This window comes from Acanthaster planci, linkage group LG01 (assembly GCF_054643075.1).
Source record: "Acanthaster planci isolate LZ-2023a linkage group LG01, COTS_SCS, whole genome shotgun sequence".
Lineage (NCBI taxonomy): Eukaryota > Metazoa > Echinodermata > Asteroidea > Valvatida > Acanthasteridae > Acanthaster > Acanthaster planci.
The window spans coordinates 26,326,187-26,340,032 of NC_141777.1; the positions used below are offsets into that span (position 1 = coordinate 26,326,187).

Below are 13,846 nucleotides of genomic sequence, written 5' to 3' on the forward strand. Positions count from 1 at the left end.
TAGCTAAACATAAAATTGTGGGCTTAGGTGACTGGGAAGATTTTCAGATTCACCACTGGGTGGTCTCAGCCATTTACTTTCTGTTGTTTGAAAACTTTCACGATACAGGTACATGCATTTATTTACTGAGCAAAAAGAATGAAAGCTTCTAAAGCTAGAACAACCTTAGTTACTTACTACATGGACAGTACCCTTAATACTCAAAGTGAAGCGAAATGTTTTCAGCTCCAGAATTCTTTGGAAAGGTCATCAATTTAAAAGGGGCTGATTATATGAACACTCTTCCCTTATCTGCCCATGCAGTGCCCAGGCACAAGTTCTGAGAAGTGTTGTACTAAAATCTTTCTTTAGTGCGTAACATTCTTTTAATAACATCTTCTTGGAATGCCTCCAATGTTGTGTAGGCCTAAGTGATTTAGCAATAACAAATCTTTCATTGTGCTGTACCGATACATTGACTACAAATGTTTAAATTTAGGTACACGAATGGGTACCAGCTAGGCCCACCAGTACATGCACTTCATATGTGTACTTGGCATTTACTGAAATATGATTTGTCTCATTTACATGTACATGTTCTTGTAGCAGATTTCACACAGCTGATAACAAGGGCTGATCCAAAACCAGATCTTTAGGGGGGCAAACTTATTTTTTTTTGGAGGGGCCAAAATGTTGGACGGTTTTTATTTAACCTTTATGACCTTTTAGAGATATAAAACTGAATTCTGAGGCTTTGTGTATACTTTTTGGGAAGGAAACGCAACAGATCCCTCCACCGACAGAGACCTACAAGTACATTTTCCTCACTATTTTTTACAAAAAAAACAAGTCGCTCCTTCTTGACCCTCCTCCCTCCCCTGGAAGCATCAACAGCCACCAATTAAATTAAAAAACTCCTTTTCTTCAAAATGCCTATTCAACAAGACTGTCTGGTAGGTGTAAAGACAGCTCTCACAACTTCAGCCACTGAACTTGAATAAATGCACTACCTGGGTGGTTTCATGCCAAACTATACACTAGGATTCCCAATCTTTCAAGCAATGTACCGGTAATCAGTAACCGCAAGTGCAGGCACCAGTACAGTGCACTGTGTAGGTCAATGGGACACTGTGAACCAGAACAAATTTGTGGTTTCCAGAGAGAGGGAAAAAGGTATTACTCAAGTCTAGACTGAACAGATTCCATGTCTTATGGGAGAACATAATGGAACCAAGTCCATGAAATTGTATCTCTCACTGCTTACACACACCACATTGTACTGTAAAATAACAAAAGAACTGTCAGATAATGCAAGATGAAGTACAAGTAATCTCCCCCCCAAAAGAAATAGATTTATCATTTGGGAACGTAACAAAACTATGACACCCGTCACTGATTCCATTTGGGGAGAAAAGCTTAAAAGTCCACTGAATAGTCTGGACTTTACTTACACCAAGCCTTTCAGTCTGGCTTTGTGTTTTCAACAAAGAGAGTTGTAGCAGACAGTAAAAAGAACGTCACTCCATATTTGAGATAACGCCCGGCAGCATATTGTCTCGAGTCATTCCACCTAACATTTGCTGACTTCCATTCCATCTGAAAGTTCACCAAGTCCAGACAAGACTTCACAGCATGCACGGTGCCCTGAACTGAACAAGACTGCTTTCTGTAATTCCTGCTCACTGTATGCAGCAAGCGAGTTGTGACTTCAAAATTATTTGGAACCAGATGTACATACGTGTACATTCATTACATGCAAAAAGTACCGGTACATAGAACTTACATGTACAGGTACACCATAAATACCAGTACCTATAATATATGGTGGCCAAAGATGGGTACAGTGCCACAAGGTGGTATCACCATGGGTGCCATTTGAGTGTGCCCGATACTGCACAGGAGCTAGAGGAGGCATACATGTACCAGGCCTGCGTGCCTGTCACGGTGACCGTGCCTGTACATTAACATGCACTGCATCCATGTAGGCCTAGTCCAACCTAAATGGCGTCCATGCGATTACAACGTTTTACGCATATTCACGGTTAAGTTCTCCATCTTGCGCCGCTACACTGTGCTGTACGATCTTTAGTCGTGGCTACATGTACATGTCCAGCACAGTTAGTCAGACATACTGAACAGGTTCAAGGATACATGTAATGCATCTAAGGCCATGTGAAAAATGAGCAGAGTTGTCTTTGACTTGTCTCCATAGAGTGCAAGCAGCAGTAACTGAAGATGTAGCCACTATGTAACCAATTCAAACGTGGCAAACTGCCCTCCATAACTTTTTTTTTAATGCTATACAACCAATAGGCCAACTACTTTGTTCATTGGACAATGAAATATGGGCCACAACTACATGCATGGTGGTATGCGACTTATCATTTAAAATATCAACTCACGGTTCCTTTGAGTAAAAAAATTCAATACAGCAGTCTCTAAATTTCTGCTCTGCTTAGTCCATTTGGATGGAATTTACTGCCCCTGTAAACACCCTTAACAAGGTCATATCTTTTTTGTTGTGGAGTGTTTTCCTCCACATTCCACAGAGGAATTTGTCACTCTTGTCATGAAATATGGCCATAGCTGATTCCATAAAATCAACAAGTATGTTTATCAAATTTAGGGGAGATGTTGAAGGGTGAACTACGGCCCAACAGATGTACATGTACACATGATTCGGGGTAACGATTCCAGTCCAAATCCTGGGAAAATTGCAAGTACCGGTAGCAGCCAGCCTGTAACTTTTGTCAGAGCACAATGAACATTTATCTTGCTCCCAAAAAAAAGATGGCTTTGGTGAATCAAGTTTATGGCCAAATCTGCACTACATGTCAACATGTTGCATAGATTTTCAATTTCCTTCCTATTGCCCACTTCGTTTTCAAACATCCCCATTCCTCCTTACACAAACCTACATGTACCTCTAAAAAGTCAACTCCTGAGCTTTCGATTTACATGTACATGTATGAAAACAGCTCGTAAGAAAGCTGACGCCAGCCATTGCATTACTGACATCTAATATACAGTTGTACCTAGTGCATGTACCAGCTGCTCTAGTTGGGTGAAAAACCTATCAAATAGGCGTATTCTACAATAATGCAAGTCAACTTCAGCAAAAAAAGAAGCACCAGACTAGACTGATCCCAGACCAAATTAAACCAGGCAGGTCCCATTGCAAACAGCTTATAAGGGCGCCTAGTCTCAAAGGACATACCAAGATGTTTCAATCACTGCACTATTACATGTACGGGCAGGTAGTGGTGGGGCTGTGCAAATAGACCATAGTCACAACATTTACATTTTAAAGTGACGGCTGATTTGCCCAGCAAAAGTCAGCCTGATCAGCCTCGTCTTCTCCGTGCGAGGGAAGTTTCACCAAATGTGCAGGTCCAATCAATACACCAAAACATGAACTTCAATTCACCCCAAATGTTTCACAATGACAAGTTTCATCATGGTCCCGGTATATACGGTAGTGGTATTTTACATGTGAGCCTATCATATTTTTTTACTTAATGATTTTTAAGTGTCTCCCTTCACTTTTTTTCTCACCCCAACAACTAAATAGAATTTCACTGAATGGCATGGCGGGCACCACATCAAGTAGTTCAGTTTTCCACTGTTTAAAGTTCAACTTGTACAGAAACACAAATGTCCAGCCGAAATCCGCCGCGTTGCTCATTGTCAACGCACCCTATGGGCAGATTTGCTAAAGCAACCACAGGAAAAAAGGGAGAAATAACATGCACTTTTCTGCATTGTGCCACCAAAACTGACAGGATAACAATGGGAAGCAAAGTGCATTACCTTACAAGGGCAAACATGAGTGCACAATAGCCGTCCAATAATATAAATCTACTGTACCTATCAAGCCCTACATTACAGTCACCATTCACAGCAAGGAAAAAGAGAAATGTAGGCCGACATGTAGCAATCTGCCACAACATGGTGTACTTCTACTAATCATGCCTAGTGGACAGAGATTACAAGGAATGTACATGCACTTTGATCTATTGACAGGTTCACACTATGCTGGGCAAGGGTCCACACTAACCACATACATGTACATGTATACCGGTATGTGCAATGTACATGTATGGCTATGGATGCAATGACCTTCGCACAGCCTAGGCACACTGAACATTTTTTTACATGGTTCAGTTCCTCCTCAGTATGCACATGAACACAACCCAGTGTGACATAATAAAATGTAGGCCTACATGTACCAGTACATGTTACATACACATGTACATGTACATGTGACGAAATAAGACATACATGTTGGCCCAGTGAAACTTGTTAACACCATGGACTCAAACTTGTCACCATCATTTGGTTCAGTGAAGCACACTTTGCGAGTGTAAATCTTCCTTATCTGCAAATCGTGTGTTCTGGCAATACGCCACGCCCTCGTAAAACCAACTTTCTTTCTACATGTAATACTGGTGCACCCATGTAAAAGCTTTTTCCCCCTAGAATGAATCCTTGGGGTGAGTTTGCCCCGGGGATGGCCCAGGGCTGCCCCAGAGTGACCCCTAGTATTTCATCTCCCCCCACCCCCAAGTTCAACCCAGATTCAATTCACACTTGTTTTTCCAAAACCATACCTCTTCTGGGGGGAGGGGGTGAGTTTGCCCCGGGGATCGGTCCCATCGTTTCACATTTGTTGGGTGGGCTTACGCTTGTAACCTAGTGCGCATGCAGGACTTTGCGGCACAGAGCAGAAGTGGGCAGAGATTTTCCCAGAAAAACTTGGCCCTGCCAGTGGGATCGACATGACCGATGATACTTGTAAAGCAGTTTGTTTATTTCTTTTCCATTTGTTCATGAGATAAAAAGATATAGCGGCAGAGACAATGAGAAAAGGCAAGTGACTCTTCTTTGTCAAAAGTGTCAACAAACTGCCCCAATGTTAATGGACCATCAGCGTCAACGTTTCCTAAATTCCTGGCACTCTTGTTGGTGACCTTTGTGCCGTTGTTTTCCCCATGGCAAACTGGCCCCCTCCCCACCCGGTTCACACTCCTCTTCTCACCCTGGGGAAAGCGTCTCGCCCTGGGGTTAAAAAATTTCAACCCTGGTCCCAAGCAGGGTTGAACTCGCTCCAGGGAAAGAGTAATCTCTGGGAGGTGGCAGGGGGGGCGAGGGTAGTGAGAATTTAAAGTGGGAAACTAGCTTATTTTACCCCTGCGTCACCCCAGGGCCACCCCCTCCCAGATTTGGTCTAGTGGGAAAAGGCCTTATTGTGATGTACAAAAACTAAGGTACACTAGGTTCATGTACATGTACTGTAGTCTGTACGAGTACATGTTTGTGTATAAAGTTGGCCATTTCAATCATCCTACCAGTAAGCCAGTCTTGCCCAGTTAATTGACATGTAATGTACATGTACATGTACATGGTACATGGTACATGGTACATGTACATGGTACATGTACATGGTACATGTACATGTACATGGTACACAGATGTTCCTGTCCACTAATAAGTTCATCAAATCAGGTTGGTTTTTCAATTTCCTGAGCTGGTGGTTTGTAGCTATGATTTACATGTACCGGTATGAGTTTCAGTATTTGGATGGTCACAGATGAGTTAATACAAACAAAATGTATGTCAAGTACATGTATGTATGTACATATACTAATATACACAAAACCACGGTGAATATGTCCATCTGTTGAAACTCCACGAATTACTTATTGAACAAAATCCTTGGGATAACTCACATTGCTGCTATTTTTTCCATTGCCCAAATGAAAACCATTCAGAAATGCCTTGGAAGCCAACTTTGCAACAGGGCTTACTAAGAATCCCCAAATCCTGTTTTCTTTGTTTCACCTACCAGTATAAGAGAAATGTAACTTTTACTAAACACCCAATTGAACACAGTATCCTTTCTTGAGATAATTATGACGAGGAGGAAAGATGTACCGGTGGATATCTACATGCATGTACAGGTGGACACTGCTTCCAAACTTTGTTTAGACAGGGCATCTCTCAATAAATACAAAACGGAGACAACCAACATGTTATTGTTTCAGATCTTCTTGGAAACCAAGGCAATTCTTCTCTCTTGGGGTGGCCTTCCCCTGACCTGCCTGACTTGCCATACCGCAATACCCATGCTGCCTGTTTCCTCCATGCAGAGTTATAATACTGCTGACTTGGTAGTCACCGTCTATCTAGTGGAGCCATCTGATGTCATCTGTCATCCTGAACCCTTACAGTAGTTCTCTAGAGATGCCTAAGCAGACGCTAAGAATAGCTAGTGATGTATTGGTCTGTGGCAGACAGGAGGACACAGGGGGAATCTTCACAACTGGCATCTCTGGATAAATAATGTGATGTCAATTGCAACTGAGACCAGCTAAACTGGGCACTTGACCATCATGGGACTGTGGTGAGATGCAATTAAGGACTGGTTATTGTGGACAAGAATAAGTCACACTGGAGTGGGATTATGTCACAAAGTGCCCCCATCCATCAAGCTAAGACTAATGATTGGCTGGATAGGAAACAGATTTGGCAGTTATGTAGACTTGAGGGAAACAGATGTGGACATCAGTACACTTTACCGGCAGACAAATTGCTTACAAATGACAGTAACTGTGCTGCAGTCATCAACATTGCCATGCAAGAAAGTGTCCCAACATCATCATGCATCAGGCATTCATTTGCAAAATCAATGCTCTTGAAAAATACTTTTCAACTCACTTCACAATGGCAACCATAGCACTTTCATACTAAATCAATGACGAGCCATTAAAAAGGTTCTGTGTATAAATTTCATTATTTTACTGTAGTTAACTCTAGTGAAGCTTAAAGTATAAATTCTGTTACCCAATCGATCGATGCATGTTCATTCAGTTGAAATTTGGTGTCTATATATACAAACCTACATTGCGACAATCAAGGCATCCTTGGTCAGGAAGTATAAGAATGGGCAAATATGTGTCCTGCCATAAGTTTCAAATGTGGACGCCACACCCAATTTTTTCCTACAGCAAAAAAAAGTTGGGTGAGGAACAGGGAGTGCCAATTTGATAATAATAAAACGTGTGAAAGAATGACTTACTGACTGAGAAATAACCATAAACTTGCTGCCTGACTCTTTATAACATTTATCCAACTTTTCAGCCAGCCTAAGGTTCTGTTTTTTTTTTACTGCCAGTGTTTTAATTTAATGAAAGAGGAAAATGGAACTTACTGTCAAGTAACTGAAACCTATAGAAAAGTAAGGGAAGTGTACATGTACATGGAGGTCCATAATAAGATTGGGGAGAAAAGTCAACAAGAAAGGTTTGAAGCAAGAATGCAATTTACACATTGTAAAAGCTACAAGACAAGACCAAAACTTTATCTTGGGCCACACACTGCACAGCCATCAGCGACACCTCAGGTGTCAACAAAGCCATAGCTGCACTGCCAAGGCAAGCCCAGGAATAAATTAACTCATCCACAGATAAACTTGTGGTTCGCCACAGGTATGTTTGAGGGAATCCCTCAGAGTGTGGTTGTACAAGGCCATCCCAGGAAAAGAAAATTGCCACTGCCGGCCAGATCTGCCAATGATCCACAGTGAAGCTGTGGTACAACTTGAGATAATCCAGGCAATAACTCCATGGTAACAGGAAAAACATCATAAAGGAGACCTCTGAAGTCATCAGAGCACAGTGACAAGTGAATCATTCACAGTATTTCTCTCATAGTACATGTACAAGAGAAACCTGAAGAAAATATCAAAATATGATTTAACTTACATTATGTACCAGTATATTATACAATTCCAAATTTAATTAAAGCAACATTTGGAACAAAGTACGACAAATATAGACACTTTGCTGAAATTTACTGAAGGACAAAGGAGTCAAATTCCGATGTCAAACATCCACACGAACACAGCTAAAATCTTTATGATGCCGAGCAGAACACTGTTGCGAAAAAAAAGTGGTTATAAACTATTTTTGTTTTAACTATTTCTGCCTTACCTCCTTCCGTGTGTCCAGACTGCAAGGCTTCAGCACAATCTTCCGGGCTCTCAAACTGAAAAGGGTTCTGACACCCCAGTACATCACTGTCGCACTCACACAGACCGTGATGGATATTACAGCCAGAGTGAAGTTTCTCACAGTCTTGCGGCACACCCAGAAGCTGGGGGCCGGAGCCAGACCCAACATATTCTGATATGCGAAGATCTGGTTTCATTTCTGTTCAGGGCATAAAAAACAGTTCCAAGTCAGGAAATGTAAAAGAGCAAGTCTTTAACTGCATCTTGAAACTGAAATGAGTAACTGTTTCATTATTTCAAATTAACCTAAATTGAAAAGGCCTCAAGGGGTGTAATGGTAGAGTGGTGTACATGTAAGTTGCATACTCATTTACAGGTACCCAGTATTGCAATAATATAACCTTGTTACTTTGAACCTTAAATCACACTGCATGAAAGGCCACAAAAGGGTTCATCTGTTGTTATTTAAAACTGCAGTTACTGATAAAGTCATTAATGTACATGCACATGTACACTGACGAGTACATGTACATGCAGGATGCATGTTTCAGCTATGCTTTGCTGAGGATGATCAGCACTGGGAAATTGAACAGGTTCATTTCATAATGCACACAGGTTGAACACAGAAATTGACTGGAACTAGTAGTTAGTAACCTCCAGTAGACAGTACCAGTGCTCTACCAACAATTTTGGATGGGCGGTTTTTACTCGTTCATCACTTACAAACCCCATTTTTTCATAAATCTTTAACATTAATTAAGAAATCTCCAAACTTCCTTCTAAAATATTGGGCATGGTGAAAACATGGGCTCAAAAAGCACCTAGGGGTGGAAGTTTCAAAATTTTACTGGAAGTGGCTGGGAAAGGAAGGGCAGATTCACTGAAAATCTTCACAGTACGGTATTTTAATAGTAACCTTCTCTAGGGTCACTTGTTGGGGGCTGCAGCCCACATGTGCCATACTGCACATCTTTATTTATCATGTCAATCCATTGTGCTATTGTGCATTCAATAACTTTTCTTCGAAAGTACAGAAAAAAAAATCATCAGCTGTTTAGCATGCTGGCAATTGTGGGGGTATGTACACTGTACCACACCATAGTATGCATGTAGGCGGGATGGGAGATCTGTGTTTATTGATCTTTGAAGTGTGAAATCCAATCAGTTGCACAAACAGGGCAATGAGACTCTGGGGTGGCATTAATTACTGGTCCATTAACAACAGCCAGGAATCCAACTGACTTAACCTAAATAACACTGTAAGAAGTAATCAGCTCTTAAGTACCTGTACTTAGGTCACCAACACAAATTGGAGTAATTGCTTAATCTGAAAAGTTTATTGCTGGAAAAAATCTGGGAGGGCCAAGTGGTCAGCCCTTCATTGCCCTTATGCATTGTACGTGTATGTACATGTACACTGTACATACCGTACAAAACTACAGTTGCAGTGAATTCATAACTGAATCAAGATCCTAATGCTTGGTCTAACCATTGCCCAAGCTCAGTAGTAACGCACAACAATGATTAGATGGTCTATTCATTCCTCTGTGTGCAGTTTTTATCAATGAATCAATATTTCTCTTTCTCCTGGAGTATGAAACAAATACAAATTTATGAGAGTTTCATTTAAACACAGGTACATGTAAATGTACATGTAACTCATCTGACAAAATCTATTTGAAATTGGCCAGTGTCCCAAATTGGTTATTAATGCAGAAAACTCATTTCATTAGAAATTTCTTTAAGTTTCACAACTATGGGGCCTCATTGGAGATTGAATTCTAAAATGGCCTAAGTAACAGTTTAACAACTTTTAAAGGGGAAATGGTCTGTGTTGAGAATGCATGGTCAGAGTGACTGGGTGTGGGATAGCCTTTCTCCCCTGGGGCGCTGGCGACAGCAGCCAAGGGGGTTCAGGACACCAGACTCCTTAAAAGGCCTGCCTCAATCGCACCCAGCCATCTCAGCTTTCCGATTCTCTTCCCTCTCGCCTCCTCTGCATTCCACAGTTATTAGTCTCCATTTCCAAAGCTGGCAAAGAAACTTGACCTTCATCACGGGCGAGGCCGCCAATAAATTGTTGTGTCTTTGTTTCACCCATTGTTTACACTCCTCTAGCATTTGCTGAATACTTCGGCCACTTGGGCCAGCCTCTTGAAATATGCAGACTGCTGAGGAATGCACAGGGCGAGAGGGAGTCTCCAAGAATCCCACAAACTATACAAGAAAGGAAAGTTGACAAAACTTGGCTGAGGTGTTTTATTTTTTTACCTCTAGCTTGAGACATTACAAGGTACATGTACATGTACACTGTACATGTATGAGAACCAATTAGGCCTAAACACCAATTCACAGTCTAAACCTTTATAGCAGTGTGATGAAGCTCATGTCAAATTTACATTCACTTAAAAGGCAGAGAGTGTAGAATGTTTTTAAACACACAACTACATGTAATATAACGTTTAAAAGGGTCCAAAGATTGCTAAAATGATTGTGTGTCATTTGTGAAGCAGCAACTCTCTTTTCCGGGACATTTTCCACAATGGAAAGTTACAAAAAACAACTGGCAATGAACAAATATATATCTACATGTGGCTCCACACCACTTGTTAACACACCAACATCTTACATGTACACCCATGCATGCAGCATTCAGTAAAAGACCTTGGTCTCACACTACTTCACTCCATTGATAATCATTAGGCACAGTCAGTGACTTCCACCAACCTGGGATTGTTCAACCTTCGCATTCCATCTTCCAAACACCTGTGCTGTTTTTTTCAATAGGCTCCAAAGAATGTTAAGACTAATCTTTGGGGCCTGTCCAATTTCAACCCAGTACCACTACCAGTGCAGCGGTAGCAAGTTCCCCAGCTACTAATACACAATCCAACTGAAATACATGCGGGAAAATTATCACTAAATTTGAGTTGCCTTGTGGCAAATCAATAATCAATAGTTAATAGCTGGTCAAATTTCCAAATGACATTTGCTTGTTTGCTTCATGCAAGTGCACATCATGCTCAGTACACCTACATGTACATGAAAATCACAGATCTGTAATTGATTTTGTTCACTAACTGAATTAGTTCCTTCATGTACAAGTATGTGAAGAGGGTTAGTGTTACTATAAGGAAAAAAACAGCTTTAGTATTGGGAGGGAGATGATTGAAACTGTGCCTGGAAGTTTCACCGAGATGATATTTTAAATGGTCAAACATGGCTAGTGTCTACTCTACACTTGGTCTTTTGACTCACTGTGATTTTACTAAGATCATGGGAGAAGAAACCAAGCTGTCTGTGTAAATGACTCATGAGAGTGCTTTGCAAAATCTCTTCACATTTACCAGAAACAAGTGTTGTGCTTTCTGTCATAAGATACTGACACCCTTCACTGTCGTCTCGAAATGATAAAACTGGTATGGCATCAACTGAATTTCCACCTGTATCAATGACAGTATCTACCATGACTGCAACCAACACAAGAGCACTGCACCAGAAACTTGCTAAGTAACGCGCTGCATTACAGTCAAACGTGCAAAGCATGCGTGGTGTCTCTGTGCTGCGTGACCTTGTGCTCGAGCCGGATGTACATGTACGCTTCCCAGAGCTACTTTCAGCACTGCGCACGCACTGTCCCTACTCGACTCATCTGGTCAGTTTTCCTGGACAGCAGTTAGCCTGTAGAAGTAACCGATGGACTCGGGGAAAAGTAACTGAGAGGAAAACATGCCAGGTTGTTTGCACTGGACTTGAAATGGGAAAAGTACATGTGCATGTGTACCCATGGCATCCCCTTGTCCTGTGCGGACAGGGCTTACGACTTGTAAAGCTGGTTCCTGACATGCACACTTCAAATGACATTCATGCATACCCAAACAGTTAAGGACTCCCCTTCGTGCAATTCAGGACACTGCAAATTCGTACTGTGCCCTAAACAAAAATTTATTTTTCCTCCCGAAAGAAACTCTCCTCTAATAACCAAATCCTGGCTACTGCGACACAGAAAAAAAAAAAATTCCGAAGGGTAACGTACTCATTTTACTTCAAAAGGTCAAGTATGAGTCATCTTACTGCTCAAGACAGTCAGACATGGTTATCACAAAAATCCCATCCAGAAATTTTCCAAGAAAATAACATTTGGCTGAAAAAGATGTCTCTTTCGGCTGTTGGTTTGTTTTCTGTGAAGACAGAAAATCACACACATGTACTGAAGAACGGACAATGTATTGTAACAATTCAAGTTCAGTTTTGTATTAGGACAGTACTTTGACAGAAAAGCAAACACATATCCCTGACCATGCTAAGCCCAATGATATCCAACAGTGGTCATTTTCTGCGGGGTGTTTTGATGTAAGAAGTAAACAGACCTTTATTTTAGCTGTTGAATTCTGTTGGATTCAACAGGGTGCCTACAGAAAACCCAAAGGAGGTTAGGGTCGATTCTGGGTGTCAATTGCTTTTCAAAAGTTGGGGGGGGAGGGGACATAACCTTGTAAAGAACTAACGTGAATGCGAAGCACAAACCCCTATCAGCCGACTAAAAGTATTCTAGATGTTTTGCCAAGGATCCAAGGCAATTTCTGACCAAGTTGTACTATTTTTTAGCACATCTGCATTTGGAGATTTATTTCATTTTCGAATAATTTTCATCTGAAATGTGAATCAAATGTAGACCTATATGTACTGGTACTCCCCCTACACGTTTAAATTAGGGTCTGGAAAAAAGTGGAAAGAACAAGTGATATCAGACGACACGATAAAGACATGATACATGGGAGACTTGTCCCCCAGCCCCCATCCATTGACACCCATGGGATTGATATGGGAAAATTGTACATACATGTATAAGAATACAATACCTTGGCATATTCCTATGGCTTGCTCTGGCACAGCCTCACCAAATTCCAGACTGACCGAACAAATTAACCCTTGGTCACACTGTCCAGCCAGGTCATACTGACCACCACACGATTCGCCCAGCTGTTTGGCACAAACCATGCAGCAGGCACACGGTCCGTATACCTTCCCGCCCCGGCAGTCAACTTGTGGGCATTCTGAAGGGTCACAGGGCCCACCACAAGACAGGGCACTGGCGCTCGCTACCAAGCAAAGTACAAAGACCACTAGCGACATTGCAACATCCAGCTTCAACAGTCCACGTCTTAGGAAGATTGTCCGAGGATCTGTCATTCCAAACATGGGTTCACTTCCAAAGAATGAGCTGTGTTTGAAAACGAGTAGAATTTCACAGGGTTCTTGGATCAAAGTTAAGTCAGCTCATTTTAATCTTAACAGCTTACACCGAAATTATTAGAGGTGGTGCAAGGCAGGTGACAGTTAGCTCCAGACCTGAAAAAGAAAACAAAAACACTTCTATAAACTTTTCAGTACACCCAGTTAAACGTTAGTTTCTCCAAAGTTTTATGGTTTACAGGACAGCACACTTTCAAGATTACGTGATATGTCAAATGCATCGATTCTAATCTCAAACATATATCCACAAACATAGCACATCAACAATCTATAAATGAAGTTATCTGTAATTTAGGTTAAGTTATTAAAGACCTGAATCTTACCTTCATGTTCATTAGCAAAGCGGGGAATGGTTGTCAGGAACTTTTTTTCAAGTAGGTAAAAATAACAGAGAAATGTATACCAATTTTTTTTCAAATTTTTATGCATTCTGCAAATTTAATGATAAAAATCTTTAAGTCAGCCCCAGAAAAGTATACTTTTAACAGAACTGTGGACTTTGTCATCCCCCACATTCCACATGGGAGGACAGTGAACAACTGACCCTACACTCTAGTTCTTGCATGGCTGGGGGTAATTTCTATTTACTTCAAATTAATG

General features: G+C 41.2%; 1 protein-coding gene across 1 annotated transcript in view; it reads right to left on the reverse strand.

The window, feature by feature from the left end:
• The window catches only part of crim1 (cysteine rich transmembrane BMP regulator 1), a 65,514-nt gene that overhangs the window by 50,925 nt on the left and 743 nt on the right, over nt 1-13,846 (reverse strand). Inside the window, exons 2-3 of the mRNA XM_022227454.2 lie at nt 12,853-13,342; nt 7,971-8,189 (exon numbers count right to left, since the gene is read on the reverse strand). Coding sequence (XP_022083146.2) covers nt 7,971-8,189; nt 12,853-13,192 — 559 coding nt within the window. The 5' untranslated portion in view covers nt 13,193-13,342. The remainder of the gene's footprint in view (nt 1-7,970; nt 8,190-12,852; nt 13,343-13,846) is intronic.